A 17,722-nucleotide genomic window follows, 5' to 3' on the forward strand; every position below is an offset into this window, starting at 1 on the left:
GTGTGTGTGGATGGGAGCTTTCTATACATGGGAATGAGAATATTAGTGCCGCTGAATGGGTGCAAACCTAGGACCTCCCGTAATAGATTGGGCTTTTAACCGCTTTACTAACCCACCTTTGGCCACTGTCTTGGAATTTCAATTTACATTCAGCAGTTAGCCATTTTGATTGCGCCATGTGTACATATTTGCATCCAATGGATACGATCAAAGGTACATATTATTTTTTTCTTGATGAATAAATAATATATTAAAAACACCAAACCAAATAACACAGAGGGGAAAGAGGGGGGGGGCAGCAACCAGTCAAGAAGACGACTGGAGGGAGGAGCTAAGACTCCAAGAACTCACAATCAATCTATTATTGAAAGAGTCCATAACTGGGGGTGGGGGAAAGAATTGAGCTTAAAAAAACATCATAATATATGGCATTCCAAATCAAAACTCGGGATCGGGATTTGGAAGCCCATCTTCTCATGTTGCGTTCCCAACATAAATGATGAACTACAACAGCAAAAATGAGCATACCTACTTGGTCGCAAATCTTGGAACCAGAGAACTTACTTAGGATCAAATTTTAATCTCGAGCAAAACCAAAAGAGCGTCTCGATCTAGGCCAAAAAGAATCAAGGGCTAAGCTCCAGATGGAGCGCGAAATGGCAGGTGAAGAGAAAGGTGATCAATGCCCTCAATACCGTTCCAACAGAGGCTACAGTTGGGGTTGGAGGGCCAAGTTAAGGGTTCTCCAAAAGGTGAGGGAGTGGCGGGGGATATAGCCTTTGAACCAAACAAAAGAGGACCAAGGGACAGGAAGGGGTTCTAAGGAGGTTCCAGGCAAAGGCAGTTGTGAAGGTTTTGGTACAGGAAATGGTCCAAATGGTGATATCAGTAGCAAAGGAAGATAGGGGGGAGGGAGTTCCAAGTTTGTGTGAGACTCATGTGTGTGTGTGTGTGGGGGGGGGGGGGGGAGTCCAAGAGCCATTAGTGATGAAAGAGAAAAGAGGGATATCTTTTGGGATTCAAGAGTTATATACAACCCTGGGACCAAATACAAATAACAAAATACCCATCGGATGTCAAGGGTCAAGCCAGAAAGAAGTGAAGGACCCAGCGGAGATTTGAATAGAGATTGCAGAGAGGGCACGGGGCCGAAGAGTGAGCAGATTTTTCCAGATAAAGAAAGAAGTGGAGAGGGGGAAGGCAGTCCAAATAGAATCTAATTTGAGTACGCTAGTAAATGTAATTATTATTTTTAATCATATTTGAGGGTTTCAAAATTTCTAATTTACAAAAAGTTGTCGAAGGTGGGGGTACCTTCGGCCATTGAAGCCGGGGAAAGGAGAGGGACAATGAAAGCACCAAATTGTTAAGGGAGCTCACCCTACTTCAAGGGTCCAGATAATGGAAGGAAAGAGTAATTTCATTGATGATTTCTTCCAAAACGAGTACATCATTTTATAACAAAACTCCTCACTCAACCTACCCTCTTAGAAATGTTCCCTCCTATTGGATCTTCGTACCATCATTCTGTTACTACTAACAACCATGGAAGGAAATATCGGCGAATTTCGCCGAAATATCGGCGAAATTCGCCAGTTTCGCCCCCTGGCGAAACGAAACCAGGGGGCGAAACGAGAAATAAAGAATGTCGCCGAGATATCGCTCAATATCGCCGGAATTTCGTCAAATCGGCGAAAATTCGGCCAATATCGACGGTAGAAGACCAAAGAAGAAGAAGATGCGAAATATCCCTCATCGTTCACTGCTTCTCTCTCTCTCACAGCACTGAAACCACTGTTGAAATCAAGGAACAATATTTCGGCAAATTACCGCATTGACAATGAAGCTCCTTCTCAGAGAAGATCTGCGAGATGAAATTGGCTTAGAAGCGCTAGACTGGAAGAGCCTGCGGAGACCGTTGAAGCTTCCGGGGACAGTTAAGGTTTGGGATAATGACTTGGAAGGAATCATGGAAGCCATGGGCTTCGGAGAATTGCATAAGAACGTAGTAGGGCTGGATGAGTGAATAGCAGAAAGAGCTGCACAAGCCATGGCTGCAACAGGAACTCTCCACTCTACACTGCAGGAGCACTGTTATCGTTGGCGGAGAAGAGATAAGGTATGCGAATAAGTGGCAAAAGCAGCGACTTCCGACGACTCTGCGGGCGAGAGCTTGCCCAGCCGTCCAACTCCATGATGAAGATGAGAGATGAAGTTCAATCCAAAACCAAGTGTGTACGCAACCCCAAAGAAAAGAAATTAATGAGGGCTTTGGGTTTCGTGAGTATTCACTATTCAGTTGAGTGACTTCTGTCTTCACATGGAGGGTAATTATGAGGGTATTGGGCGGCGTGAAAGCTGGTTGAAAGTGGTTTAACATTCACGGTAGGTTTTATTTTTTTAATTATTTTTTATTTTCTTATTCAGTTGGAACGAAAAATACCTTTTAAATCGTCGAAATCTCGCCGAAATTTCGCCGATTTAATGGTTTCGGCTACCACCGAACCAAGCGAAACGACCGAACTTTCGTTCATTGCTAACAACTATATGCAAACGGTTCGCTCTGACGCATAGTCCCTTGACATGATATTACGCTGCCTCACCTTTTGCTCCTACGAGTGCGTTTATCCTCAGCCACATCAAATTCTAGATCTATTTAAGTACGACGTATATTAAACAGCTTAAGTAGCTTGGACTGTTTCTCTCGAAGGAAGAAATCCAAACGAATTGATGCAGTCATCTGAGTTTTCTCTCGGGCAAATGATCTAGAAAGAATGGCTGTATTTCTCATCAATGCGAATTTACATCAGCTTTGTCTCCCACCTCCATCCAATCTTTCAAGATGAACCACAAAACATTCTCCAGTGTTGCTGCAGTGGGCCAGATAACGATCAAGCGTGATACGAATTTCACAGTGAGATGGGGGGGGGGGGGGGGGCGGCTTTCTAGATCTACGATTCAGCGTTAAGAAAGGTGTCTATGCCAGCTTGGAAACACAGGAACAGAGTGAAACAAGAGCCACGGGACATATGTGAGGACGCCACTCCTTCGAGCATGCATCCATATGCAAAGAGAAACTCAGAAACATTAGGAATGACTGCAACTTCCAAATTAGCAATCATTTCTCCGAGATGTCCAGGAACAAGCAGAGCAACTATTTTCTTTATCTGCCAATCTTGTCTCATGACGTATTCGTATGGTTAGATGTGCAGAGTGAAGATGGGATTTGTCATACAGATTGGTACTCCCAGCTCCAACAGAACACGAAATCAATAGAAGCATTCCTACATAATGCAACCAAATGAAGTGTCTAACATTTGGAAGTAGGAGAAAGTGGGAGAGGGATCCATATACTGTCAAGATAAATCGGCATGCTACATGCCAAGGTAATCAAGTGACTGTTTTGTATTTAAGGCAGGATGCACACCCTTTTAGCTTCTATTAATTTGTAATTCATTCTCTGACAAATTGGCACAAAATCTCAGTCCCAGATAGTCTTTTCTGTTATACCACCTCAGTTTCCAGTCATGGTATGTATGCACATGCATTACCACAGTTTTCCCTTTCCCTGTTTCCAGTGTACAAGTTCCTTCTTGAATAACATGTAGCAACAGACCTGAAACAAATTAGCAGTAAACCACTGAATGCCAGCATACCAACGAAATATTAATATCATCCAACAAAATCGGATGGTTTTGATTCTTCTTCATTGTTGACCAGTGGAGTCCCACTCTGAGAGAGTAGTAAGTCCCTCATTTCCCTGTAACTACTGAGCTCAGCCAATGCATCAGCTGTCCTCCGAGGCACAAAGAATCCAGAATCAGCACTAGCTTCTCCCTCAAGTTCGCTTGGAGAATGAGATGAGTAACAACTATAGTCTTGGCGCAGAGGTGGTGCAGTCTTTAGCATGAGAACGAGAGAACCAACAGCAGCATCTTGAGATTTTCTGCTCGATGAGAACACTTGTGAAGACTCAGTAGTTTCTTTCCCATCGAGGTTCCTACCAGACCTAAGAGGTAGATATTACGTGAGTCATGGCAGATCCAAAAAAATAAAAGTTATCAACTTAGCCTTATTAGATCAATGACATGAAGAAACAACTATAACTTATGTCCATATAACATCTTAAAATGCCAAATAGGGAGTGGGCAAATAGCAAGACACCAATTCCTGATAAAAAAAAATAATTGGTAAATTACGTTTGATGACATCTCAAATGCAAGTAGCCATAGCAAACTATAGTTCTGAATCGCAAAGCAATTCCTAAGGCGAATTCTAGGATTTCCTGATCAAAGGTTCGTGTAGATCTAATGGGGTTTCCTGATCAAAGGGTTCTGTGGCGGGAAATCTTATAGTTTTGATTCCTGAAGTGAACTATAGGATTTCCTCCCGTCGTGGAGTTTTTGTGACAAATGCCACTTGGAACTTCAATACCAGGCAGGGACAGTGTGAGAAGAACCAACTACTTGGCGAATGAATAAGATGGTGTGATCATGCATACCAAGAAACTTTCTATTTTGTGTGTGTGCGCGTGGGTGTATGTTTTGGGCGGTGGTGCGTGGCTACAGATTTTAAGGATATCAAAAAAAGAATTTATTGGGTTAGATACATTATGGTCATAAACGAGCAGCTAGGTAGGGACCTAGCAATCATTCTTTAGTTCTCAGATTTTAACAGTCGCAAGTCCTAATAATAGAAAAAGGTCAAGAACTGAATAAATACTTGCTCAACTAAATACAAAACCCAACAGCAGCCTGAACAGGCAAACTTGCGCAATTGAAAGAAACCAAGAACATCTAAGCAAAAAAATTAACATCATGCTGCATCAAGAAAAAAAACAAAGGCAGCAATAAAATCTAAAAGTAGAACAAACCATTTGAAGAGATCTTTGCAACCATTTCCACCCAACTGAATGGATCAAACATTTTTAATTTCTTGCATAATACAGCTCCAGTCCTAATTTTACTATATTTAACAAAAGCCTACAATGATTCTAGGATTCCCCTTCAAGAATCGGCCCTTGTCTCTTTTTCTCGTGGAAGTGGTAAACCTTTTACCCTTTTCTTCCTTCAAAATCACTGCCAATTCCATCAATACTAACTAAAACTAAGAAGTGTTCAAGAAAAAATTAAATCCCAAAATAGTTAGATTCTAGACCTTTACCCTTTTCTTCGTGGAATGCTTTAGTTTTTATCTTAATTAGATTCCCAAAGCCACGTGTAGCTGAAGCTCCTACACCAAATCATTTTAAACTTATGCCCTTTCAAACCTTTGCTTCATGGCACTTTGATCTTCATTGCTCCTGAGTAAGCCATAAGAATCTCTCATTTTGTCCCCAATTGCAGCTATTCCGAAGTAAATCAAATGCACTGATTCTTGATTCTACCCTATTTTCTTCCCCAAAAAAAACTACCTTATGTTATTTTGTTATCGCACAACAATCAGCTTAAATAAAGTATTTCTGGTATACTGAATCACTCTACGAGCTCTCTCTTATTTTTAACAGCAAGCATTCATCATACAACACTTGGGGGCTATTTTCATCTTAAGTAGTTTACAAGTTATGTGAGTCCTATTATAATAAGTGCTTGTTAAGTATTAGAAGTTGCTGGATCCCTATTAGACAGGGAATTGAGGTGAATTCCAGGCTTGCAAACTTGGCAGAAAAGTGGGGGAGCAGCAGCCCTAGTCACTACACGCAAAACTACCCAATCAGTAAGTGTTCTCAAAGAAGGGGAGAGACCGTCTCTCAAGGCCATAAGTCAACTCCTCCAAAGGAAGTGCAATGTCCACCTCTAGAAGCAGACCTAGAAGAATTTCTAACAGTGAAGGACACTTGGATGGCCCATAGAAGCACGACGAGTCAGCAGCAAATACAGTGATGCTGCCCACGCTTTCCAAGGTAACTAAAGACCACAGTATATTTCCAAGGAGATCACATGGCCCCAATCATGAAGAACCAGGTGGAGATCAAAGCCATTGAGGATATACCCTAATTGACAAAAAGAGTGCCACCAAGGAATATAGGGACATGATCAAGGCAAGTACACTAGTAGAAGACTACCATGGCCCTGAATTTGAGGCTTCAGAGTTGCTGCCCCAAAATATGGAGGTGACAATAATGTTGCTTGACCTAGTTTCCCCTCCATACAATATTCATCATACCTTTAATCTAGCACATAAAGAAGAGGTAGCCCTGGAAGCTACCCCAACAGAGACTACACACTTAGAGAGTTCTGAGAACAAGGCCAAAACAGAGAAGGACCTAGGCGATATTAACAAGGTCATAGCAACTAAGGAGTTGAGACACCCACCCCTCCAAGGGATCTTTACAGTATAGGAAGAGCATTCCCATGTGAGACTAGACCTCCTTTGGGTCTTTCCTTCTTTCTCAGGGAAGATACTATAAACATGTAAGGGCTATAGCAACAGTGAAGATAAAGTGATGACAAAAAGAGGCTCCAAAGGCATGGCGATCTGCTCCATCCTCCCTCCTAAGGCTCCTAACACTTAGGCCCCTAGATTGAAGATTACATTGCTAACAGACCAATTTCACAGAGGTTCTATACTTCTATCAAGGGAAGGTGCAAACAGCAACACACTTACTACTGCATCCCCACTACAAGATGAGAGGTCGAGTCCACATGCAACCCTCCAAAGAATTGACCCAGAAGTACATGACAAGCACATTCATTAGAAGATGAATGTTTTCAAGAAGGGGAGTAATCCCATCAAAGAGCAAGAGAAAACCCAGGGGGCAGAACCTGACCAGGGTTAGAATGGTCATTCTCCACCCCAAGGAAAAAATATCGATCGATATGGGAATTTCGACCTTGAAAAAGGTAGAAATTTCCATGTTACGGTCGAATTTTCGACCGAAACTGGATACTTTTTATCTGACTCTTGAAAAGTCAACTCAAATGCACTCAAATTGATTTGGATTTTTGCATACTACCTATTTCAAGCATAATAAACACTATATAACTACTAGTTTACTAAAAAACTATTGAAAATGTAACATCCAACATTCCAAGTATATAGTACATGAATCAGAAAAGAAGTGGGAATGTTATTACTTACAAGTCTATTCTATTCAAGCCTCAAGGTCTCCCTCTTCCATCTGCACCCCATACAAATGACAATACAACTCCCATGATGTTTGCCCCATATATTTTTGGACATAGTCAACAACTGCATCTCTGTACGTGGCCTCATCCACATGCATAAGATTTCCTGACGGTGGGAAGTTGTGAATCTCCAAAGGAACTGGTGGTGGTGGGCCTTGTGGCTGTGGAATAGTGTGGAAGATCTACTCAACAAATGAAAGAGCACTTTGACTCTCAGGAGAAGGATTGGGATACTGATAAGGTCCTAGTGGCTGACTCCGATAATTGACAGCATGGAACAAAAATCGATCGATATGCTCCAAAAATGACATAGATGCTTCTAATAATAACCTCCTATTTTTAAATATAAAAAAAATGTATAACTATATAAATATTTTTTAATATATAAATAATTTTAAAATATATAAAATACACACAAGCTATCTTAAAAATATCCACAACATGCTCCAAAAATTGCATACATGCTTCCACTAATACTCTGCTATTTTAAAATTTAAAACATAAATTAATTATTTTTTTAATATTTAAAATATTTTTTAATTATTTAAATATATATTAAATACAGTAAAATTACATAATTAACAGAAAAAAATTCAACACCATCACAGCAATATGGTGTCTCAACTCTCACATACATTCATTTGAAGCTTATACATGTACTATACATATACATTTTTAGCAATATACATAATTTAGTAAATAATTTTTAATAACAGAAAAATAAAAAAAATAGTAGGAAGAATCAAAAAATAATTTTGACACTACAAATTCATAGATCAACACTCTAAAGTAAACATAAATAAATCTGGAAGCAATCTAACATGATTTAAGGCACAAAGGAAACAAAAAAAAAAATAAAAAAATGAGGAAGTTGGTTACTCACCTTGCAAGATTTGAGAAAATGCACAAATGGAGGAGCAAATTAAGTGTTTGAAGGAAATGGAATACTAGAAATTAGGTGTAGAAGGGGATGAAAGCAAGAGAAATCACCAAAATTTTCAAACAGAGGTCGAAATCTCCAGGGCGATATTGCTCGAAACAGGTAAAAATGGCTTGGTAGGTCGAAACTGGGTTGATTTTAGGTATTTTATAAGTTGCGTAGGTGTCGTTTCAGCCCGATATGGTATCGGGCCGATATTTCGACTCGTATCGACCGATATATCAGTCAATACGAAACGATATTGTACACTTTTCGTTCCTACAACTACATTTTGTTTCGATTTCGAAATTTGCAGACATATCGATCGATATTTCGACCATATCGATCGATTTTTGTTCCATGCTCCACCCTTGGATCAAGCCAAAGCTAGTTGGTCAAGTCCAGTTTTATTCCTAGAAATTAATTCTATTTTATTTTCTATTTTGGAGTCCTAGTTGGTGAGTTAAATTAAGTATTTGTTTGTTAGTTTGAGTTGTTAGTTGTTTAGGATAAGATTCCTTATCTGTTCTAGACACCCCCCCCCAAAAAAAAAATCCTCATCTTAAGGATATCTTAAGGGCCTGTTTGGTTACATGAGTCTGGAGATTTCAAATATCTAGAGATTTCAAATCTATAGATTTCAAATCTATGGAGTCATAATTTATAAAATTAAATGTTTGGTTGTGGAATGAAGTTTGTGGATTCATCCTAAAAAAATATTTGATCGATGTGATTTTTGTGAATGTGCAAATGTATAGCTTTTTTGAAATCTCTGGATTTCACCCCTTACCCATAAATCTATAGATTCACGTTTTTAGTGTAAAAAGGTGAATCTTTAGATTTCATGAATCTAGAGATTTTTACAACCAAACGGGTATAATTCTTAGATTCATGAATCCAGAGATTTGAAACCTCTGGATTCATGTAACCAAACAGGCCCTAAAGTAGTTTACAAGTTTCACGAGCATGGTAGAAGATCTCGCTCTCTCTCGAGATCTCGCCACCTTGAAAAAGAGAGATCTTGACCATGTCAGTGAGATCTCGGTCAAGATATACAATTTTTTGGCGTCAACTCGGTGGCCCATCTCGGTGGGTTTTAGGGTCACAATTGGGTTGAAACGTGATATTTAGCTTATTAAGGCCTTCTAAACACGTTGGTGGCATTGGATTTGTTAGAAACAACCCTATGTATGATTTCTAAGTCTACCCATAGTGTGAAACCGAAATATAGTAGGATTAGGGAATGCAATGTTATACAACATGTAATATAGAACCTTTAAGGCATATAAATGAAAAGCAAGTATATCAAATGCATCAACTAACTTAAATGTTATCAAAATTCCATCCATATGAGTATCACAATCTCAATTTTCAAGAATAAAATAATTATACAACCATTAGAAGTTCTATATAAGTCATTAAATCATAAATTCATAAGACAAGTTAGAGAATGATTGATCTTCCTTGTTGTAGATGTCCTAAGAGTAGTTGCAAGTGAAAATTCAGCCAAAATTCACAAAAAAAGGTAAAAATTGAGAGTTCCAAGCAAGATCCGGGCGGGATATGGCGAGATCTCGAGCGAGATATCCCAACTCTTTGCTCTCGCCCTCCATCTCGTCTCGCCAAGGTGAAAAAACGAGATATCTCGGCGAGATCTCCCACCATATTCACAAGTCCTATTATAGAAGTGTTTGTTAAGTATTAGAAGTTGTTCGATATAGATAGGGAATCCCAATTTTGAGTCAAATTGTCTTGTAATTGACTATAGATAGCCTCTTTATTTCTGAATAAAGTATAGGTAGGATTATTGGAGAAACAGAGGCTTGGGCTGTGAGGAAGGAAACCCTTACAGCCTGGGCTGGAGAGTAATTCTCAGAAGTTCAATAAGCCCAGCAGCATCTTTGTTTGTTCAAGTCTTTCACAGCAGTATACTTGCAAGTCACAACAGCCCCAAGTAAGTTGAAGCCCCTTCACCCATCACAGCCTTCCTTCACCCTCTCCCCCCACTCACAGGACTCCCTAACCCGTTCCCCTCATCCCCACAATATCTCCGACCACTTTCTGCAAACCTGTTTTCTTTCATTGACTTTAAAATTCTGCACTTCATCTCCAACCTTGAGAAGTTATGGAAAATTTAAAGTTGCAGAATTTTGGAATTATGAAGTTCTTTCATCAGTTCATACTTTGATAGATAGAATAAGACAAGGCACAATTCTGCCATTACAGAACAAGTAGGATTGAGCCCTTTCCAACCCTACCGAAACCCTAGCTTGCCCTAAGTCAAAATTTAAAATCTGAATTTTGAAATCCAATAAGAAGTTCAGATCTGATTTACCGTACCCAGCAGGTTTAGAGATCCTAAAACCCTTAGCCAAAAGCATCCAGAAACCCTAGTGTTGTGCTGGTTCCTATCTGGAAGATCCTGAAAACTTTTTTTTTTTTTTGGTATTTACATTTTTTTGGAAGAATGAGTAAATTCACTAACCAAAGCCCTGAAGGGGAGAAGAAAGAATGTACAAGAGAAGGGGAGATCACAGCCTACTAGCCGGCAAAAAAGAAGAGCCTAAACCCTAGGAAACAACAATGATCCTGTTCCTTGGGACAATAGGGGGAGATTATAGCCTACTAGCTGGCAAAAGGGAAGAGCCTAAACCCTAGGAGACAACAATAGTTCTATTCTTTTGGGTGTCAGGAACTGGAGGGTGGGAAAAGGACTGAAGCCTAGGAGAGACATTAAAACATATGGCTCTCCAAATCAAATCAATAGATCTAGATTTGGAGGTTCATTTTCTGAGATTCCGCTTCCACCACAAATGAGAGATCAAAGCGTTGAACATCAATTTGCCAACCATATCACAATATAAGAGCTGGAGAAGTGTCTCGAAAAACCAAACTGAATCCCTAAAGAACCCAAATGAGCGCCTAGAGCGAGGCCAAATTAAGGTAATGGGATTATCCCATAAGGAGAGGGAGAAGGGCAAGAGAAGAAGAGGTGGTCAATATCTTTTGAGCCATTCCAAAACGTTAATGCAATTGGGGTTAACGTTGAAGAGATGGTGGATGAGGAAGGATTGGGTGGGAAGGCAAAGGTCAAAGGCACTCCAAGAGGAAAGTGTTTGTAAGGATTCTAGAGGCATAGACCTGGCAGGGCCCTAGGAGATTGTAGAGAACACCCATGGGATGCCAAGGTTCTAGCCAGAAGAGAGTGGATGCCCCATTAACAATATGAGAGGGTATGACAAGAAGGGCTAAGGGCCTAAGAAGGAGTAACTTCCTTCAAACCCAAGAAGGACTTAGAGGGAGGGAGACAATCCAAATGAAGTCATTGCAGAGGAGATAAGAGTAGACCCAATTCACCCAAATGAAGTCATGCTTAGAGGAAATTTTCCAAGTGAGTATAAGCAAGCTAGCACAGATGTAGTCTCAAATCCTATGGAAGCCGAGGCCACCCCCAGATTTGGGTTGACAAATCGAGGACCAAGATATGAGGTGAAGGAAGACCTTTCCATAATAAAGCACAAAAAAGGGATTCCATGGTACGTATTATGGCTTTAGGAAGGGAGAAGACACCACACCAATAGATATAGGAGAATTGGAGGACTAATCTAATTAGGACCATCCTGCCAGCATAGGAGAGAATTTTACCCTTCCAAAGTTAGAGTTTCTTGCGAATTTGGTTTTGCATAGGGGAGTAGTGCTTGTTGGTGAGGCGACTAGGGATGAGGCGGACATCAAGGTTGGAGACAGGGAAGGAAACGAGGAGAACCTAATTAGCTGCAAAAGCTCAGCATGGGGGAAGTCTGAGACACCTAACAAGAAAAGAAGAGATTTTTGCAAATTGACACGGAGACCGGAAAGGGATTCAAAGAGGGAAAGGGACGACTAGTGTGTTGGAGATAGAGGAATGGGAAGCTTTGTGGAAGATCATAATTGTCAGCAAAAGTGAGGTGGGTGAGATTGAGGGCTTTATACTTAGAGATGGAAGAGATAAGGTGTTGGTCAATAATAGATTGGATGATGCAAGAGAGGACCTCGAGAGCAAGGGAGAAGTGGAAAGGGAAGAAGGGACAACCTTGGTAGACACCTCCACCCTAGAGGAAAGAAGCTGTAGAAGAGTCCTTGGTGATCACCGAGAAGCAGGTAGACGAGATGCAGGCTTTCAGTCTAATGGACAGGGGGGGGGGGGGGGGAACCACATAGAGGGGAGGACATCAAGAATTAGATCCCAACAAATAGAGTCGAAGGCTTTGTGAAGATCAATTTTGAGGAGGGCTGCTAGGGAGTGAAAGGAGCAATCGAATCCACACAAAATCTCAGCACAAAAGAGGATATTGGCAGTAATACTTTTGCCAGCAATGAAGGCAGACTGGGTTTTTGCTAACCAAGGAAGGAATAACACCTAATGTAGTAGGCCAAGATTTTGGCAATGAATTTGTAAAGGAGGTTACAAAGGAAGATAGGCCTAAAGTCAGAGAGGGAGGAAGCAACAAGCTTCTTAGGGATGAGGCAAAGGAGGGTTTGATTAATGGAGGAAAGTTGGGAAGGATTGAGGAAGAAGTTTCGGACTGCATTGATAAAATCCCCTTCTCAGAAACTCCAAGAGGCTTTGAAGAATCCCATACTAAACCCATTCGGACCAGGGGCTCAATTTGGTTAGTGGAAGTTAATCGCAACAAGGATTTCATTGTTGGATGGGATGGCCGAGAAAGAATTAAGGAGGGAGGCAGGGATGAACTTATCAACGAGATTGGGAGGGAGAGGGGGCCTACGGGGATTGAGGGGCTAGGAAAGAGTAAAAGTAGGAGACCACCTCCCTCTTAATGCCATCAACATCAGTAAACTTTGATCTAGAGGTAGAGAGGGGTGGGGATGGAGTATAGTTTTGGTGAGCTTTAAGGCAGCGATGGAAGAAAGAAGTGTTAGAGTCTCCTAGCTCAAGTCATTTGATTCTAGATTTCTAGTGGAGGTAACTTTCCTCTTAAAAGTTGACAGAGGACACCTTAGAGGAGAGGAACTTTTCCTCATTTGCGAGAGAAGAAGGGGTTCAATTGAAGGAGCGATTAGACATGCTCAAGGTTAGAACGACAAGAAGATACACTGGAGGAGATGTTGCCATAGGTGGAGGAGTTTTAAGCTTTGAGGGCTACGCTGGTGTTGCAGAGCTTCCAAGCAAAAGCCATCAGGGGAAGTGAATGCCAGAAAACCGACTTATTCCAGGCATTCAAGATTGGTACTGAAGAAAATATAGTTGATATGTTGACAAAGCCTTTATATATAGCCAAGTTCAAGCATTGCTTGGACTTAATTGGTGTTGGTCGCGTTAGAGCTTAGCCCATGATGGGACTATTGGAGAAGATGAAGATTACTTAGCTTTGTGGGAGATTTGTTATGTTGTGATCCAAATTCTTGTAGCCGACTTTGAAGATGGACCCGCATCAACATATTTGTTGGGCGACCCAAATGACCCATTTACCTAATTGGAGTCATATATGTGTACCTTATGTTTGCTTACAAAGTCACTAAGAGATTTGGGATTTCGCTTTAGGGTTTTGAGTGAGAGGTCTTGTAATGTAGTTCTTGGCGATTGGTTATAAGATCTCCATTCTGTTCTTCTTCTATATAGTGAAAAGTTCTTCCTTTTCACCTGTGGATGTAGCACACTGCATTGGCTACTTCTTTGTGTTCATTTTAACAGGATAACATCCCTAGAAGGGGGAGGGATATAAAAGATAGAGCAAAAGAGCAAGCGGGGGGGGGGGGGGGCAGCCAATGGTAACTAGTAGGGGAGAAAAATAGAGAGACTAAGGCCCTAAGTAATAACTATATGTCTGTTACATGGGGCCTCCAAAATAAGGGAAGGGGTAGTATCTAGATCCTCAAACTAATACCAAACAAATGACTTTCCAAATCAAGTCTATAGTCCTACAGTTGGAGGTCCATCCCCTAAGATTCCATGCCACTAGAAAGTTCCTAAGTGATGTCCCAAACACCTATCACACACAGTTCTTAGTAGAAGATTTGAGAGACCATGAGCGAGCACCAGGTGAGTCTAAACAAGGCAGTATGGAAGCAATGGATTTCAGTCAAATAGCATAGGTTAAAGACCTGCAAAAAGAATGGTGATAATTGTCTTCAGTACCATTCCAGGGAAAGACATAATGGTAGGGGACGAGGATGTGATAGTTTAGGAAGGATTCTATCATGATGGGAAGGGTTTGGGGGAAGAGGGGGAATGGCAGCCTAGACCTATTGTTTCTTATTCATTTGCCATGTCTTATGCTTCTTCTTTTGGCTCTTGATGCCTACTTAGACATCATCACCCCACCACCAAGTATCCATAGGGGCCTGATGCCTACCTTTCACTTCCTTAGAGCTTCTTTTGCAAGCCTCTTAATACAAGTCATCATATCTTTCTACATTGGTGTATGTCTCCAAGTTTTACTTTCCTTATTTGACCATATTCTCAATAGATGTGCCTCGAGGCTTCCCTTTCAGTCTCCACCAGCTTATTTTAAGGTACAAAAGTCCCAACCTATGTTTTTATGCATGACAAATATCTAAGACCACCAGTCTAGACTAATTGGTTAGGCTCTCCTCAAGAATAACCTTGCAATCCTTATACAACAAGTCAACAACCTATCAACCCTTCTAATTAGAAAGAAATCTATTTGAGTATATTGAATCCCACTTTTGTAGGTACTAAGTGTTTCTTTTTTTTTAAAGAAAGTCTTTACAATGGATACATAGAAACTACAACAAAGTTTAGGATTAAGGAGAGAGAGAGAGAGAGGGGAAAAAGAAAAAAAAAGGTACGCTCCTCATTCCTGTACCCATTCACAGAGCCTCCATGGACACCTTCATAGCCTTTATAATCCTACCCAACATGGCCATTCATATCACTAATCATTTGATCTTGACTAAAACCCTGAACTAATTTGTCCATATTGCCCCAAAATTGGCACTACAACTTTCATTCAAGCCTATTTGGCATGCAAAAGCTGAAATGACATTCACAACCCCTTATTTCCATCAATAATCTGAAGAATATAATCCTGTCCCTTGATCCTTTAACCACCACTACATCTGCTTTTAGATCTTTATCTACTCTTATAACAACTTCGTTTTCCCCTGAATACCAAAGGTTTTAGTTGTCTGCAATATTTAGTTAATGTAATCCATAGATTAACAAGTGACTAACTAGAAATCAGTTCTTCCAAGATCCTTAAACAAACAACTCAACCGGCCAAAAAGGCCCAAAACTCAAACCCTCTTAAGAATTTCGGTTATGGTTAAAGGTGATGCACTCTTCGATGATGTCTTGAGTTATTTGTTTGACCTATGGTTTATGGAGGATGTACTAAGTGATGTGAACCACGTTGAACCCCCCCAAAAAAAAAAAAAAAAAAAAAAAGGGGGGGGCAAAAACCTGACCAAAAAGGCCCAATCCAATGCTTTTGGTAAATTTTCCAACCCTTTTGGACCTCAAGTAGGGTCATGGACTTTATCTTTATTTTCTTATTTGGGTAATTATTTTGTGAATTATCACAGAGTCTATGTAAGACTTTAAATTAGAGTCCAACTTGCAAGAAAGACTACTTCTTTGAGTTTGTAATTTGATTCCCTCAAGATGTCTCAAGTAAGAGATCAACTAGGGTTCCTTAAGAGCCCTTTTGTTATTAATAATTTGAGTCCTTTTCTTATTAATTAGTTGAGTCCTTTTCTTATTAATTAGTTGAGTCCTTTGTAAAGGGAATTCTTTTTGAACTAGGTTCCTAGTTTGAGCCGTAGTCAAATTGCATAAGTTGTAAGGCTATAAAAGTCCACCCCTCCCCCATTATTGGGTATGTTGAATTGAATAAAGAATCTGAATCTAAGGAATCCAGTCATGGTCTTCTTGAGAGAGCCACAAAGGAATTTGAGAGTTTTTTGCAATTATTCTTCATCTTCTTCAAGCTTGCGACAGTCCAAGAACTTTCAAAATTAAAGCAACCTTCAAGTGTCCTTCTTCCCCGTTAGCTATCCTCCCAAACATTAAAACCATAACCCTAATCACCCCTTTTCTAATTTTCTGACTTCTTCCTAGACCTAAGATTCAAGGTCAGATCTATGGCAATTTAACCGCTAGGTCTGTCCCAAACTGTAGGAACATCATTCTCGTAACTCTAGTGACCTTCCCTTCCAGTTTCAGCCCAATTGGACCAACCCAAACCCTAGTCTAACCCTAACCCGAGTTCCACTGAAACTCTCGTAACTCCCAAACCTTCACCAAACCCTAAAACTTTTAGGAATTAGCATCCCCACCCCTTTTCATACACTCGATCCCAGTCCCAATCAAATCCAAGAATCCCAAACCCTTTAGGACTCTTCAAACACAGCCTAATCCATCTAGAACTGACCTAAACTTATTAGACTCATGGAACAAAATTCAACCAAAATTAACAAAATTTTGGTCGAAATGTCTACACTTTTCCAAATCAAAACGAAATACATAAATAGATACAAAAAGTGTCCCATAACGTATTGTATCGACTGATATGGTATTGAGCATAAACGACACAATCCTATGTTATAAAGTATCCATATTCAACTGGTTTAGAGCCATATTGCCTCAGACATTTCGACCCTCTTTTCAACTCTTTTTATTTTATTTTATTTCGCTTGATTTCATCCCTCTTTTCACCTAATTTCTACAACTCCATTTCATTCAAACACTAGATTTGCTCCTCCATTTGTGCATTTTCTCAAATCTTGCAATGTGAGTAACCAACTTCCTCATTTTTTTAATTTTGTTTTGTTTGTGCCTTAAATCTTCTTGAATTGCTTCCAAATTTAAGTATGTTTACTTTAGAGTGTTGATCTATGAATTTGTAGTGTCAAAATTAATTTTTTATTCTTCCTACTATTTTTTTATTTTTCTGTTATTAAAAATTATTTAGTAAATTATGTATATTGCAAAAAATGTATTGTTGCATAGTAGATGTATAAGCTTCAAATTAATGTATGTGAGAGTTGAGACACCATATTAGTATATTACTGTGAAGGTGTCGAATGAATTTTTTTCTTCTGTTAATTATGTAATTTTACTGTATTTAATATATATTTAAATAACTAAAAAATATTTAAATATTAAAAAACTAATTAATTTCTGTTTTAGATTTAAAAATAGGAGAGTATTAGTGGAAGCATGTATGCAATTTTTGGAGCATGTTGTGAAGCTTTTTAAGATAGTTTGTGTATTTTTATATATTTTAAATTATTTATATATTAAAACATACTTATATATATATATATATATATATATATATATATATATATATATATATATATAAAAGGAAAACTTGAAACAGTTGTGGTATGTATTTTAGTTGACCAAAATATCCCTCCTAAATAGACATGTACCCCTTCACAAAACCCTAAAATAAAAACATAAAACAGTTATGATATGTTTTTTCACTCCTCCTGAATAGACATGTATCCATCCCCCTTCACAAAACCCTAAAACTAAAACCCAAAATAATTACGGTACCTTTTCGTGTAACCAATGTAACCTCTCCCCTCAAAACACGCCTTTTGAAAACTTAGCCCTTTCTTTTATCTTAGTGGACTATAATATCCTTCCCTCATTGCAAAAAACTTTTTCAACAAAAGAAAATCATACCCTTTTCATTCCGTTCCA

At 39.5% G+C, this 17,722-nt stretch overlaps 1 protein-coding gene across 1 annotated transcript in view; it reads right to left on the reverse strand.

The window, feature by feature from the left end:
- Positions 1–3,366: 3,366 nt before the first annotated feature.
- ATG13 (Autophagy-related protein 13) overlaps positions 3,367–17,722 on the reverse strand; it is a 36,495-nt gene continuing 22,139 nt past the window's right edge. Inside the window, exon 3 of the mRNA XM_089158792.1 lies at positions 3,367–4,009. Coding sequence (XP_089014918.1) covers positions 3,673–4,009 — 337 coding nt within the window. The 3' untranslated portion in view covers positions 3,367–3,672. The remainder of the gene's footprint in view (positions 4,010–17,722) is intronic.

Source organism: Hakea prostrata, chromosome 6 (genome assembly GCF_041222555.1).
Source record: "Hakea prostrata isolate BN-2017 chromosome 6, UWA_Hpros_2, whole genome shotgun sequence".
Lineage (NCBI taxonomy): Eukaryota > Viridiplantae > Streptophyta > Magnoliopsida > Proteales > Proteaceae > Hakea > Hakea prostrata.